Source organism: Protopterus annectens, chromosome 8.part0 (assembly GCF_019279795.1).
Source record: "Protopterus annectens isolate FY-2018-M chromosome 8.part0, PAN1.0, whole genome shotgun sequence".
Classification (NCBI taxonomy): domain Eukaryota; kingdom Metazoa; phylum Chordata; order Ceratodontiformes; family Protopteridae; genus Protopterus; species Protopterus annectens.
The window spans coordinates 1,785,814,944-1,785,832,167 of NC_056741.1; the positions used below are offsets into that span (position 1 = coordinate 1,785,814,944).

The window sequence follows — 17,224 nt, forward strand, 5'->3', positions numbered from 1 at the left end:
ATGTATGTATTAACAAATTTCAGGACATCTGTCACTGATATCTAGTATCCTAATGACTGTCCATTTTAGCCAACACTCCCCAGGCTGAACTGGATACATCCGCAGAAATTTATCAAGATCTGGGATATTTATTCAACCTCAGGATGACCAAGATGTTCTACAAACTTGTTTAAGGCCTTACAAATAACTCATTTTTACAAAGTGTGAGAGTCTAACCATGTATAGTCTTCCTCTAATTAATAATTTCCAACAGTCATGGAACCAGGTGTGCTAGTTGCCTCTGATGTTACATGCTAAAGAATATATCTTAGGGTTATGACACTGCAGTATGACATCATTAATCATCTTACATTTGTTCAGCTCAGTACAAACACTCCTTTTCATTTAAAAATGTTCTGGCCAGTCTAGAAAGATGATCTAAAATTTGAAGCAGTGGACAACAATACAAGCTGTGTGATAGCATATTTGGAAGACTTAGAATTTGTGACCACACTATTTAGTAAACTGACTTAGAAGATTAAATAATGCAAACTAACCACACAGTGATGCAACATTGCTATTCCTGCCTCACACTGTTTGGTTCTAATTGACTTCATAGCAGGAGTGTCTAGTATGAAGTCTCCACATCCTCCCTCACCCCCTGGGAGCTTTTGTCAGGCAACCTGATTTCTTCTGCATCTCAGGCATGATATAGGTGAATTAATAATTCTATGAACTGCCTGTAGAAGTACATGTCCGTGTGTGTATGATTATAGATCTCATAAACAAGCACATAAGCAATCTCCAAGCACTTCACCCCACCCAGTTCGGATTTGTTAAGGGCAGATCTTGCCTGTTGAACCTGGTTGACTTTTTTGAGACTGTCACTAAGGCCCTGGATGAGGGAAAGTCAGTACATACAGCTTACCTTGACTTGGTCAAAGCCTTTGACACAATCTCCCACTCGGGCATCATTGAAAAGCTAACGCAACTTGGTGTAAATCCCTAACTCATCCGGTGGGTGGCCACTTGGCTCACCAATAGGACCCACAAGGTCAAAATAGGTGCCTCCACTTCCGACAGCAGACCTGTCAATAGTAATGGTCCCCAGGGATCTGTCCTGGGACCCCTACTATTTGGCATCTACTTCTCAGAGGTCCAGGCAAAGACAAAAGGCCTGTGGCTGACCAAGTTTGCAGACGACTGTAAGTTGGGTGCTGTCACTGACTCTCCAAATGATGATAGCATACTAGAAGAGGGTCACACAGCAAACAATGACTGGTGCCAAAGTCATTGCTTTATGTTAAATGCAAATAAATGTATTATCATACCATTTGGCAAAAACATGGCCCCTACTTATTACCACATCAACGGCAACCCCCTAAGCACACAACCTCTGATGAGAGACCTGGGTACACAGGTTGACAACAATCTTACATTTCGACCATGTGATATAAAGGCAGTGGTCAGAGAAACCTTTTATTTGGTTCATCTCATAAGTAAAGGGATTGCATCCAGAAAAAAGGAGGTTATTACCTCTCTGTACTCCTCTCTCATTAGGCCAATAATTGAGTACAATGCCCCTTTTGGTATGTACCTCTCCAAATACCTGCATCAACTGGAAAGGCCACAAAAATACCTTACAAAGAGAATATATGGTCTCCAACAACTGTCCTATGTGGACAGGCTCAAATCAATATCACTCTACTTGGTATCATACAGAGGTATTCAGTGTCTAGCCTCCAAGGCAATATCAGACCTTGCCCCTAACAGAGATGCTCCATATCCGCAAGTCTAACTCCTCACGCATTACCCACTTAAAAGGCCTAAATATAATATGTGACACTAACAAAACCTGCTAGAGAGACAGATTTGTCTCCCAGAGGTTGCCCTGTCTCTGGAATAGACTTCCCATACATGTCAAACAGAATACCTCGCTGACCCTCTTCAAGAGCAACCTTGATGAGTGGATGGGAAACCACAAATTTGTCCCAGGGATTCCACCTGTGTCCCTCATTGACAGGGGTGACAGGTGCTAACTGAGGTTTCTTTTTTGGGGATAAATTCTTAGCTAGGCTTGTAAGGGCCCCCAGGGCCATTAGACTAGTAACCTCCTATGATCCTATGTGTGCATGCGTGCACATGTGTGTGTGTCTGAAGATGTCTGATTGTGTGTATGCATCCTGTGATAGAAAACACTACTATCCAGTTTCTCTGCCTTGCAGCCACTGAGACCCACAAGTATGTCCACCTATCCTTTGACCATGAACTGGATAAAACAAATGCTCAGAAAATGAATGGGGAAATGTACTGTTATGCAATAATAAACACACAAAATGCAATTATTATTGACTGAGTGACCAGATGTAATATGCCAAGTTCTGTGAAATTCCTTGGAAAATTGAAAAAAAATGGGCTTGACTGAGTATAAACATGCACTTATTTCACCTTCTCTAATAAACAATATTAATTTGTCCTGCAAACATAATAACCACCAAAGTGAATCCAGAAAAACTTTGCAAGCTAAAGATTGGTATTATATGCAACTCATGATTAATTTCTCCACATCACTGGCTATTTTCACACACACACACACACACACACACACGCACACACACACACACACACACACACACACACACACACACACACACACACACACACACACACACACACACACACACAAATTTCAGACTGTCTTTATGGAATACCTTGTAATACAGCTCCAGCAACATTTCCCATTCATATTTGCTTCACAATGTTGGCTTTTATGAGTTAAATTACAATATCAGGAATAGTTCAGAGCCATTGACATCAATGAATGATCACTAATGCAAGGTAACAATGTCACTGCCTTGGTGATACAGCTCTATGTGTTACTTTATTTCTTATGCTTTGAATGGTACTACAATTTCTTACTTGCAAGTTTTAGCTTGGTGGCCTTTGAGAGAATGTGGTTTTGAGGGTAGAGAAATAGGGTTACCACCTGTCCCACTTTGCGAGGGACAGTCCCTCTTTGGGTGGTTGTGTCCTGACCAAAAATATTAAAAATGGCAAATGTCCTGAGATTGTAGGACATAATTATGTCCCATATTTTATGTAATAGTTGCATAAAATAGTTATTTCTGTATCTAAAATATCTAAATGTTACAAGAAACAGAATAAGCAACTAAACTGCTACAAGAATAAGCTTTTATTTAGGCAAAAAAGTTAAGTTCTATCCTTTGTACTGACTGTGGGTATGTGTCGGCCTGTAAAATCTGATGTGTGTCCCGAAAATGTCCCACTATGGCCATTTGAAAAGGTGGCACCCCTATAGAGAAAATGTTATGTTCATGAGTTTATGACATCACTGTCTCAAGTGATGCATACACACTGATTCATTCATATAACAAGTGATATTTCTGATACACCCTTATCAGCTGGTTTGGTTCATTGCTACTGCTAGCCAATATATTTATGTGTTTTGTCAAGACCTGCCAAAATACGATATTGTCCAACTAAGTACATCACCTAGCACAAGGGCAGCCTGTGCCCTAACAAGTGATTTTCAAAATACATGTCTGAAATGAAAACACTTCTGAAAGGTAAAACATCTGTTCCATAAAATAATTTTCAAAGTCAGCTTTTTCCTCATTATGAAACTACATAAGACAAGACAGTTTCAAGACAATCCTGATAAATGAAGCCAGACATAAATTCCACATGATATACATCACCGAATATTGAATAAAATAAATGTCATGAAATATACATTGCAATTTTAACAATATTAAAGTGCTAGAGATAGATTAGGGACCTCAGATGGGGACCTTATTGAATGTTTGCCATAAAGACCTAGTCCATCATACTTTTCTCATCAAGCCATAAGCAGCTGTGTGTGTGTGTGTGTGTGTGTGTGTGTGTGTGTGTGTGTGTGTGTGTGTGTGTGTGTGTGTGTGTGTGTGTGTGTGTGTGTGTGTGTGTATACAATACATATTATGCATATGTCTTTTGTTAGTGTTGGCCCTCCTTTTAAGACTTTTGTATCAAACAATTGCAAGTAAATCATAAACATTGTCATTTCTTCACACTTTGTGAAATCTATTTTCTTTAAATAATAATTTAATAGTTATAAAAATTGTCAGCCTCTAAAAAAGTACAAATGCATTATTATTAAATGCATTCGGGCAGTCCTTTCTTTTTCTTCATGCTCAGGAGTGCCCTTACATGCCATATTTTTCATCTTCAATTTTTCAAGTTAATAGTATTACATTCCTTTACCCCATGTATGCACTAACTATCCTATAAATGTTTTGCACACTAAATTTAAAAGATTTATTACATTTCAAGCTTCAATCATTTTATTCCACTTATCTGTGAAACACTTATGCTCGTTAAAAAGTAAAGTTATAACAATATCATGCAACCACTTTAGCCCCAAGAAAAAATATTTACATATTTCTGTAGATGTTACTTATTACAAACTCTAGTAAATTACTGTTACAAAATACTTGCAAATAATGTTTCTTTAAATGGAGGAAAACTTACCCATTAAGCACAACATGACAATCTGTAGAAAGTACAATAATTTCCTCAGAAATGCAAATATCTGTGAACGAGTCATTTTAGATGAAATATTTATTAGCTTCATTTTCAGAATTGTAAAACTTCATTTCATGCCTTCGTCTTAGTTTTTTTCTTTGCAGAATTTATGGTGTGTTCCTGATATGTTGAAAGCAATTCAGTTTTGAGAGAACAGTGATGGCCCTGTGATCACACCATCTCAAATGATAACCTGTGAAACAGTTTATATATAAAACAAGAAGTCAGCACATGATATTTCCTTCCTCCATGGATTCCCCTCACTCAGTACTTATGAAAGAAGCTTTAATTGTTTAAACTGTACATCCCTTTTCCGTGCGCATGTGCATAAAAAGAATGTGTGTGTGTGTGTGTGTGTGTGTGTGTGTGTGTGTGTGTGTGTGTGTGTGTGTGTGTGTGTGTGTAGATCAAAGTAAATGACAAAGCTAGACTTTATGTGTGAGGTGACTTAGTGTGTGCAAGCATATTAAATATTTTTGTAGCAAAGGTAGGAGATGTTGTACAAATAGCAGTTATATAAAGAAATATACCCAAGGCATTGTGTAGTCACACATATCTCATCTTATGTTTGACCATTCTTATTTCCTGTCTGTTTCAGTTCTGGTCAGAAAGTGCAGAATACAATAAGAATAAAGTCAAACACTATAAGCAAACATACAACCTTAAAATGCTTCAACTATGGTCATAGCTGGTAGATTTGAGTAAACCTGCCCACTGTGTTTGGTATGCCTAGATATCTAACATCTTATCACATTTAACCAAGCAAAGTGACTGTCCATGATGAAAAAAATGTCCATAATTTTACTGCTGGTGTAATGAAACTCTCTGAAAATCTTTCAGGGACATATATTTCCAGTCACTATATATACACCCATTAATCTTCATACCTGCACATGGCCCCATTGTTCATACCAATATTTTCTGTAATATTGCAAAATCTTTCTTGCTTACAATGCCAGTACCTTCCAGTCTAAAACATATAATTTATTTGTTTGTTTAATTTGTTAACCAGGTGGTGTATTGATGTAGCTGGTCCTTTGTCATACCTGATCAGTGGTTAAAAACCAATAGAAACAATACATTTCAGGTAAACAGACATGATATCAACTGTGCACATCAGCAAGAAAAATAACTTGCAGACCACATAATTTATGGTTTGTAAGTATATGCACACCAATGCAGTCACTTTCAGAGTAGCCACCTTGAACATTATAGTATACAGTATGATGAAAGAATAGAATAGTTCAAGATACATATAGATTAATGGCTGGAACATATAGAGCAGTGATGGAATCAGTCATAATAGTTACCACTCGGATGTTTTGGATTGAAAATAAGTGGATTGCTAACAGACCAAGAGGTTAAAACTGAAAGCAGCCAGAGGACTTAGTTCATATGATGCAGGACATAAATAATGTTTAGAATTAGGACTAAAAGTCACATGACTAGCAATTAGGAATTACCAGACACTACAACATGGTGTACAGTGGGTCCATTTATATGCATCAGATATAATATATACACTGTTAATGGATAGCGTGGTAGAGATTGGGGGGGTTTAGAAGGAGGAATAAGCAGATTTTGTGAAGAAGAAGGAAAGAAGGAAATTATGCAGGTGTATCTACTACAGACACCCACATCCTGGCTCTGGAGGATCATAATCACACAGCCAGGGAATCAGACATCTTGACATTTGAGTTGGCTTCTGCTCTTCCTGGTTAGTGACAGAGTGGCGTTTTATGTTAGTATTAAGGCTGTTGAGAGGAGGAATGGGTACATAATTAGTAAGACTGGGCTAGTGAGTGTTAGGACACATGTTGTTTAATGTAAGTCACAGCAGGCATGTGTGTCACACTTGTAATAGACATCAGAAGTAGTAAAACTAGATAGAGCAGAACTCACACACACATTATAGAAATGTTTTGAATCCATATAAATAGTTTTTTTTTCTGGAGGTGCTTCTTTAAATTCTGAATGGAAGAGTGTGTATGAGTGAATTACTTTTAATTTGACAGGCATTTATTCACAACTTTGTGGGAAACTAAAGGAGCAACAATGGCTGGCATAACTAAGTTTATTTTCAGGGGTTGTTGAAACAGAGAGACAGAAGTAACACGTTTGGATTACAGGGAGTAAAACAGTGAGTTTCCCTCATTTTTTAAACAAGAAACATCTTTATTAAATTATCACATATGACATAGGCACTCATACATTTATATAAATGAAAACAAACCATATTGACATAATTTTAGTTGCAAACATTATACATCACAAACCATATTGATATAATTTTAATTGCAAACATTATGTGTTACTTATAATCTATCCAGTCATTGTCAGTTAAACATTACATAGTTCATTCAAATCCTGCATTCTTTTAAACCTCATTCCTCCTCCACATTTATTTTCCCACAATTCCCATTTTTTTCTGTGTAATTTGCTCCTATCTTTTTTGAAAGATCCCAATTCCAGTTGTGTTATCTCTGTTGCTATATTCACTACATCTAGTACAGTTGCTTTAGACTTTGATTTCAATTTTCTAGTACTTTTTTGGCAACCACCATAATTAGACTAAGCAAGACCTTACTATGTCTAGGCAACCCAATTCTCTATCACAACTCAAAAAATAATTTTCTTAGTTACACTTGTTTGCTCATCCAGTATATGTGTCAGTATAGTCTGCAGGGAATCTTCAAAGTTTGCCAAATCATTATGCTGCAAGAAAATATGTTCCCAATTATATCTTTCTTTCACATCACACATCTGACATTTGACATTTGATGCCTACTGGAAGAAAAATTCTTTGGAGTCCACTTGGGGAATAAAAATACTTATACAAACACTTCCAAGCAAAGATCCTAAATCATCAAGCCTTTGTTGCATATTTGGGAGGCATATATATATATATATATATATATATATATATATATATATATATACACTCCCAGTTTACATTTTCAATGAAGAAATTCCAAGAGAAACTCGTATTGCTATAGCTTTTGGATTCCTTAGCTCTTTCCCCATCCTTTTCAATAATAAGGGTAAAAGGCTACCACAAATGTATTTTAGTCATACTTACAAAGTATAAGATTAAAATAAAGATAATCAAAATGAAAACACACTGATGTTCAAACAATATTAGATTCTTTATTTCACGTTATGAGTGATTTTACCATGTAAGGAGACTGTCATATTTATGCTTTTCTACATTATATAAATTATGCACACCTCTTTTGGGTAACGAGTTTGCTGACTAATGATTTATTACTGTTATATCATATGTGTTTATAGTTATAGCTTAGAAGAGCGGACAACAAAAGCCCAAAGCCTCGGAGTCACAATAATTCAAAGCAAGTTTTAAGGAAAGGAACAAGTCAGCTTAAAACAAAGATAAAAAATTATTAAGTATCAGTGGGGTATTTTAATTTAAACATCCAGACTTCCTCAGAACTACTGAATGACATTACCATATATGTTTCCCTATTAGAACCTTGAAGGTGCACTTACCTGAATACGTAAATGCCGACACATCTTCATCGAACGGCGAAAACATTGATCATCCTGAAGAGTGAAATCCGAAATGTCGAATCACCATGTTTGGCCCTTCTGCGGTATAGCTCCGTAAGGTAAGTGTGCCATAGTTACGAACCTTAGAGTTAGGGTGCGGGTTAAGGTAAGTGCATAGATGGTAATGCATGTGAGATTTAGTGTAGGGTTAGAAGTAGGGTTTTGTTAAGTGTATGTGTGTGGATTATTTATTTTGTTTGGGTATAGCTTCTTAAGGTAAGTGTGAGATAGTTATGGACCTTAGGGTTAGGATGTGGTTTAAGATAAATGCATACATGGTGGTATATGCAAGATTTAGTTTAGGGTTAGAAGTAGGGTTTAGTTTAGGTTTAGAAGTAGGGTTTTGGTTAGTGTATGTATGTATGCAGTTTATTTAGTTTGTTTGGGTAGGTAGTATGTAGCAGGTGGTGGGGTGGGACAACTATGATGGTTCGAGTGTTTGAATTTCGTGGTTTAGAGCATTTGGTGTATTCGCGGTTCGCAGAATTTGTGTCTGTGTTTATGTGTATGGTGACTAGGACTTTCGCAGTTCTAATATAGACCCATACATATATATATATATATATATATATATATATATATATATATATATATACATACTAATTGAATACAATTAAATACAATTGAATAATTGATCCAGCTATGCATAGCTAATCACTTTAAAACTATTAAACCAAGTCCAATGTTTAACAAATTAGTTACTTTAAAACTAGCTAAAGTTTGAAAACTGAACCACAGTTGAAGCATATAATCAATAAAAAACTAAAAGAAAAATCTAGCCAAGCTAGACCTTTCACTGAGTGACACCTTGAAACCTCATGCATTACAGGGAACATGGGATATATGCAAATGACCCCATAAGGACATCAGGTGTTTCAATTATATGACAATTCTGAATGTTCATCCCTGGGATTCATTAAACCCTACATGGAGTGTAGGAATAGTGCAGCAGCTGCTGCATGGAACGTGGCTGCCGATCGATTCAACAAAGGGCTCCTGGGATGTGCACATGTGCTCCTACACTATTCCTACACGGACACCACTGCCTAATGCTAATTACCTCATTTGCTGGTGAAAACCATGCAAATGAGGTGAATTAGTGATTCAGTAAGCAAGCAGGTGTCCGTGCAGGAAGAAGCAGAAATATGTTCAGTTACTAGCTGAACACATTTCTGCAAATTAGAAAACGGAGGCATGACAGCTCAAAATAAAGCATGTATTATATCTAGTAGGCATGCGAATGGCCAAATATATGGCCATTGGCATAATAAACAGTTTTAATTTTTTAAAATAAAACTTTTTTTTTGGCCAATCTTGGCCATGTAAGCATAGGGCAATGGCGTGCAAATGGGATTGTGCCGAAAATAAAAAAAAGGGGGGGGATCAATTTTCTTAGAAATCTCCATTTTGCCATTATAGTCAATGGCATGCAGAATGAAAACAATACCAGGGGATAGTGGTTGTTAAGGGGAAAGGCCCAGTCTAAGTGTGGTAACTATGGAGTAAGGCAGTGGTTTATGCAAATGAGGGGATTTATACTGAATCACAAATTTCTTGTAAGTGTCAGACTGCACCAAACCGTGTAGACAGGAGGAGAAGCTAACATGAAAAGGGGGTGTGTCATGCTTGCTGTAAGCACATTGGAGCTCAGTGGCCTGTGTTTGCACTTAGCTAAGCACAGCTGAGGAAGAGGGTGTGTCTGAGGCTGTATTGTCTTATTCCATAAAATGCAGAGCGTGTTCGCATCCAGGGAGGGCCAGTTCTACTTAAAACTGTTTACTTTAGCTAAATTGGGCATAAAAAAGCAGGAAATAGCAGAACTGTTTACAGTTGAGCACTGGGTATGAGTGATGCACATCAGGGCTTAAACAGGGAGGAAATGGGAAGGGGAAACTGCAGAAGGAAGGCAATCAAGGAGAACTAGCATACCTGGCAGGTGGAATGTATCAGAATCAGCCAATTTAACAGGCAGCAGCCCAGCACACTACTATAAACTATGCTAACACCTTTCAGTCTGTTTTTTCCCACAAACTCTACACCACTGGTGTACACATTCGGGGGACTTTTAAACTGACAAAAATAACAAAACATATTAGGGGCTGCTGTTGCTCTGATCTATCAGTATGTGTGGGAGAGTGAGGGTGGTGAGGGTGGTGAGTAGGATAACGCTGACAACCAACTCAGACCAAGGAGGATGAGAAGAATTTTCAGATCCAGGGTAACCTACCGGGGGTTACATGATCTGGAGATAGTAGAGCATTACAGGGTGGACAGGGACATACTTCAGCAACTTGTTGAGCTGTACCAGCCTTGCCTCAGACCCAGAACCAACAGAGGGGAACCCATCCCAGTGGATACCAAGGTAAGTGTAGCCTTAAGAATACTAGCTACAAGTACTTTCCAAAGACCAACTGGGGATATCATGGGGTTCTCACAGGCATCTGTGTTCAGGATACTCCACCAGTCTTCTGGATGCCATACGACCACATGCTGCTGAGCAAATTTACTTCCCCAGCATCTGTGAGGAAACTACCAGCAATATACATCTCTTCCACCATGTAGCAGAATACCCGGAGGTACTGGGTGCCATAGATTGCACACACATCCACATCAAAGCAACACCTGGTGACCAAGGTAGGGTCTATCTAAACCACAAGGGGTTCCACTCCATCAACTGCCAGTCATGTGCGATGCTCAGGGCATTATCATGAATGTGTGTGCTGGCAGCCCTGGAAGCTATCACGACTCCCACATCTGGCATTCATCACAGCTGTACTGAGCGTTTTTAGTGGGAACATCCCATATGGCCATCTGGTGGGAGATGCTGGCTACGCACTGGAGCCATGGCTGATGACACCCATCAAAAATGCACACACAACCACACAAGAACGCCATAATGAGGCACATGCTCTAACCAGGATCATTATAGAGCATGTGTATGGGAAGCTCAAGTCACGGTTCTGCTGCCTTGACATATCTGGTGGAGCCATGAAATACTCTCCAGCCACATGTGGACACATGCTCATAGTATGTGCCATGCTACACAATATGATACTGTGGAAACAGCTACAGCAGGAACAAAACGGGGAAAGGCCACACAGCTCCCCACCATTGCCAAGGTCTCCACAGACACAGAGGGACTTAGAGGAGGAACATCCTGAGCCTGCCCCTGTAGGCAGATGGAGGCATGCCCAGTATGCCTTGTCCTTGGCAAAGAGGCAGCGCATGGCACATACACACAGTAGGAACCGAGGGACTGATCTCTCTCTCAGACTCACACACACACACACACACACACACACACACACACACACACACACACACACACACACACACACACACAGTAAAATGGATGCCAAACATCACACCACCTATAACTTACCATGTATCGGCAGTGTACAATGTGCATCCGACATAGTCAGCCCTCAAGCACTATCCTCACAACAGCCTCAGGCACAAGGTAAGTCAGTCTCCTTAACCAAATAAATAAATGAATATGGTATTGATTCAAGCATGCAAGGGAATGGGGTGGCTTACTGGGATAGCAGCAGATAACCCATACCATGCAGTACCACCCTAGTTGACAAATACTACTGCAGTTTATGTGGTGAGCCAAATAACTGGGGGTTCATAGGTCATATGCATGGTTGTCAAAGTGGGGGTCCCATACCCACCCCCAGCCATACCCAGCAGACCAGCAGTAGAAAATCATACAGAAATGTCTGGCAAAGCCCCCCACATGGCGACATCCATGAAATCCCCACCTACAAACTTTTACAGAGTGATATCACAGTAGGTCTGGCAGTGGCAGTATGGCTTTGAAAGGTCAGAAGTCTGAAACTACAGATGTTTATGCCAGAACAATCTGAGCTGTGGTCAATACTGTTATGCCTGTAGTCTCAAAAATAGGGCACACCACTATGCTAAATGGGACCAAAATGTTCAGCAAATGTCAGCACAGTGTATTGTGTACAGATGTGTCACCCCCCCTCCCCATAGTCACACTGAAATGCAATAACATGTCCCTACCCTTAAGCAGCAGCCAGCCATCAACTAGAGTGATGGCTGAACACAAATAGAAAGCAACTGTCAGTAACACCCACAGTCAACTTACTGGTACCATCCCGGGGTTGTCCACTTCCAGCAGCCTAGGGACATATGATCATCAGAATGCACTGCCTTGCTACAGATGGCCTGTATCTGTCACACCTGGCCCACAGGCCTATGGCAAATGCCCATGCCTTACCCACAGTGCCCTGTTAGGGAATGTCATGGGGTCCATAACACCAACATAACTCAGTCTACAAAATGCAAAGAAAGTCCATGCTGCTAACTACTAGGAGAAAACCTGCCAGTGTCAGAGAGCCAAAGATCTGGACAAAGCCATGTATAATGGGGTGAAAAAAGGTCCAAAGAGAAGGACACATTTGAAATACTGCTCTAATAATGTTATAAAGTTGATGGAATGATTGTAGTAGCATAGAATGTCTGATGGGTATGAAGTCTGAAACTGCAATGTCAACGGTCAGTAATATCTAACTTCAACCCTGAGTGACTTGCAGAACACTTTTCCTTGAAAACTACACTTGTTTGGGTAACCAACAAGATATATGAGTCATGAATGTGGACATTCTGTGATACTCTGTACAGTCAACAGGCAGGGCTAGGAGTCTAAACATGGGAATGCACTCAATGCAGGCAGTCCTAATCCCGGAAGATGGTGACATGTCTGCACCCACAGAACCCTGGCCCACAGCCGTGGGCAGTAACACACCCTTCCTTGATCACTCAACCTATGCAACATCCTCACCCCAAAATGTGGCCATCCAAGGAAAATGAGGTGGGCCATACATATATGTGAGACAAACACAAAACTCCAGGCTGGTCAAACAGTCTGACACACATAAGACCCTCCAAGTGCAGTTAACCTTTGAGAAGAACCCTATGCAAAGTACTGGTAGCTATAGGCAAACATATCTGACCCAGGACACCCCCCATATCTTATCTCCTACAAATCTATCTGGAGTCTGCCTGTCACCCTGATCCTGTCTGACTTAAATTACCCAACCGAGAACTGGAAATCAGACCAGGCCAGAACAGAAATGCACATAGATTCCACCATTTTAATATATCACCAAGGTGCTAGACTGTTTCCACAGCACCGGCAGTCAATTGCTTGTAGGCACACCTCTCAACAGGCTGGACTGTGCAAGAATGCATAGCATTTGGCCCATAATCCTGGTGTGTGCATCATCCATCTTGTATTCCTCTGGTAAATCACTGTGATGATCTGAGGATGTATGTCACGAGGTACTGAAACAATACATGACAGTGTCAAATGGCATATATATCAGATGTCTGCTAAAACAAGCCCTGTAACCCTAGCAACCCATACATTACTGAAAGAAATAAGCACAATCACCTTATGGCTCATTGTCTCCTCATTTTGATAAGCTATGTCCAGATATCCTGCAAGAACAGGTTGAGAGGTATGGCTATAGCACAAAACAAACCAGACTGGAGTACAACAGTCCTTGGAATGGGGTCCCACGTGTACTAAAAAGGTCATACTGGGCATGCTCATACACCTAGAGAAATTTCAGTAGGATCTAGGAATGAACAGGCCTTCTCCACCCAGTGCACTTCCCATTGCCCTACTTTAGCAGTAAGATGGCTGTCACCATAAAAGTCCCTTTCATCAGGCCTCAGCCCTATAAGCTGTGTGGCACATGCGATAATTGTGAAACACTACAGTACAAATAACTAGTTAGGGAGAAGTTCTCATCTCAGTCCTGGCAAATGTAAAAGTGTGTGTGTGTTTACAAGTTAAAGATTTTGGGTCTATTCAAACCCAGTATACTTCCCCTTTCCCTAGTTTAGCAGTCCTGCAGATAACAGTCACCTTAGAAATCTGTTTTGTCAGACCTCAGCCCCATAAGCTCTGTGGAATGTGTGATAACTGCGTAACACTATAGTACAAATAAATAGTTAGGTAGGAGTTCTAATCTCTGTCCTGGTAAATGTAAAAGTGTGTGTTTGTGTGTGTGTGTGTGTGTGTGTGTGTGTGTGTGTGTGTGTGTTTACAAGTTAAAGCTTTTAGGTTCATTCAAACCCAGTACACTTCCCCTTTCCCTATTTTAGCAGTCCTGCAGATATCAATCACCTTAGAAGTCCCTTTCATCAGGCCTCAGCCCCATAAGCTCTGCGGCATATGTGATTGTGTAACATTATAGTACATTCAACTAGTTAGGTAGGAGTTCTAATCTCAGTCCTGGTAAATGTAAAAGTGTGTATGTTTGTGTGTGTTTACAAGTTAAGGCTTTTGGGTCCATTCAAACCCAGTACACTTCCCCTTTCCCAAATTTAGCAGTCCTGCAGATATCAGTCACCTTAGAAGTCCCTTTCATCAAATCTAATCCCCATAAGCTCTGTGGGCATGTGATAACTGCATAACATTATAATACAAATAACTAGTTAGGTAGGAGTACTAATCTTAGTTCTGATAAATATTAAAGTGTGTTTGTGCTTAGAAGTTAAAGCTTTTAGGTCCATTCAAACCCAGTACACTTCCTCTTTCCCTACTTTAGCAGTCCTGCAGATATCAGTCACCTTAGAAGTCCCTTTTATCAGGCCTCATCAGATAATCTCTGTGGCACGTGTGATAACTGCATAGTACTATAGTACAAATAACTAGTTATGTAGAAGTTAAAATCCCAGTTCTGGCACATGTGTGTGTGTGTAACTGTGTATATGTGTAGTTTAAAGTATTTTGTGGCTTCTCTCACCCAGTACATCACCCATTGCCATACTTCACAAGTGCTGGTGATGTTCCTCACCTTAGAAGTACCTTTGGACAAACTTCACCCTATAAGCTCTATGGTGCGTGCAATAAATAGATAGGTAGGGGTTATAATCTTAGTCAGGGCATGTGTGTGTGAACAGTATTCTCTCTGTGGGGGGATTTGTTGTGTTTGTGTGAGACCCATAGCCATGGGGGTGGGTATTGTTACTTCTTTGCTGATGCCCATCCAGTACACGTCCCAGTGTCTACATTACAAGGCCCACAGTTGTCATCCACTGTACAAGGACCTGTAGACACTCTTCAGCCCTATAAGCATTGTGCCATGTGCTTATTGCATATTATGTGACAGTATGGAATAGAATAAAAGACAGGCTGCCCATCTAATCTTGGATATCACTCCCCACTCAGGAGTCATACACAAACACACTCAGGTAGGCAGCCACACCAACATCAGTAGGTGGCCTGCAAACCAACTCACAGATAGAACCCACAGTGTGAAAGCAGCAGACTCCATGTCAGACTGCTGAACAGTCATGAGTGGAGTCCCACAGGTTGTGGGTTCCCTCATGTTTGGGATCCACACCTCTGTGGACCAGCCCAATACAAAGCCGCCCTGGCTGACAATGTTTTCAGATGACTACAAGGTGGGGGCTATTATTACCCCTCCACATGAGGTTGACATCATTATGTCAGAACCCTGTTCATAAGCTCAATGCCATATGATATCCTGCCATCCCCTTTGGGTACAACATGGTTTCCATAAAGTAATACATTGATGGTAGTCCACTGAACACTTATATTGGTATAATGGAACTGGGAACAGAGGTTGACAGTGAGCTCTATGGTGACCACAACAGTGCCACTGTCTTCCGAATGTCCTTCCATGTGTCACATCTCCTGACTCAGGGTGTTGAATCTGGGAAGTAAAAGGACAGTGTTTCCTTGTACACTCCCCTCAGTAGGCCAATCAATGTGTACTATGGCCCATTTGCCATGTACCCCACTGGACACCAGCATCAACAGGAGAGGCTGAAAATGTACCTCACAAAGAGGATCTTAGGAACTACACACTTGCCCCATACTGACAGAGTCCAATAACGGCAATGAATCTCTGTCTCATATTGGCTAATTAGGTGCAATCTCTGCCTGACATACACAGCCATGTCTGACCCAACCCTATCATGAATGCTACATCTGAGGAAACCAATCTGTCCACATAACATGCCCTATGTACCTCAACCCCATCCTCACAATCAACAGGACATGCTGGAGGGACAGGTTCACAACCCAGAGACTGGCCACTCTATGGAATAGACACCACATACATGTCAAGCCATGCACATCACTAGTCCTCTTCAAGAGAAATCAGCAGGAGTGGATGGGGAATAGAATACCCACCCTTGGGATCACTCCAGTGACTATACTCAGTAGACATACTGGGGAGTATCATCAGGTGGCATGATGTCAGGGTATTCTCATGGGCTAGCCTTGTAAAGCCTCCATGGTTATTTACCACGTACACACCTATGACTCTTAGAACCCATGGATCTCTGTACTGTCAAATGAGTATGTGCATTAGTGCATCTGAAAGTGTTTGTGAGTGTGTAAACATGTGGATGAAAGTAGTTGGTGGCCCATCTCACCCAGTACAACTACCATTGCCATACCTTACAAGTGCTGTAGATGTTATTCACTATATAGATTCCTTGGGACACTCCACAACCTATAAGTTCTCTGGTGTATGCGGTAACTGCATAACATTATTATACCAACAACCACATAGCTAGAGGTTCTAATATGAGTCCTGGCAAATGTGTGTGTTTGTATATTACTGTGTGTAAGTGTGTATGTGTGTAGGTTACAGTATTTCGTGGCCTCTCTCACCCAGTACATCACCCGTTGTCATAATTTGAAATGCCTGGTGATGTCTCTCACCTTAGAAGTACCTTTGGACAAGTATCACCTCATAACCTCCACGGCATGTGTGGTAAATGTGTAAGAATGTAGTAACAATAAATAGATAGGCAGGAGTTCTACTCCCAGTCCTGGGAAATGTGTGTGAGAGAAGAGTATCTTGTGTGTGTTTATGTGTGAATGGCATCCATTGATGCGCATGGATTCATATTTTATGCTATGGTACACACAGTACAAATTCCTAAGTCTACTGTATGAGGTCCACTGTTCAAATCAATCACAGTGGTATCTGTAGACACTCCTGAGTCCTATAAGCCCTGTACAACAGTATGGAATAGTATGGTATGAATAGCAAGATAGGTTGATCTGCTAATGTCA

General features: G+C 40.4%; 1 protein-coding gene across 1 annotated transcript in view; it reads right to left on the reverse strand.

Annotated features, from left to right (window-relative positions):
* Positions 1 to 4,817, reverse strand: part of LOC122809642 — a 378,601-nt gene extending 373,784 nt beyond the window's left edge. The window contains exon 1 of the mRNA XM_044081286.1: positions 4,510 to 4,817. Within this exon, the coding sequence (XP_043937221.1) occupies positions 4,510 to 4,612 (103 nt within the window). The 5' untranslated portion in view covers positions 4,613 to 4,817. The remainder of the gene's footprint in view (positions 1 to 4,509) is intronic.
* Between the last annotated feature and the right edge of the window lie 12,407 nt (positions 4,818 to 17,224).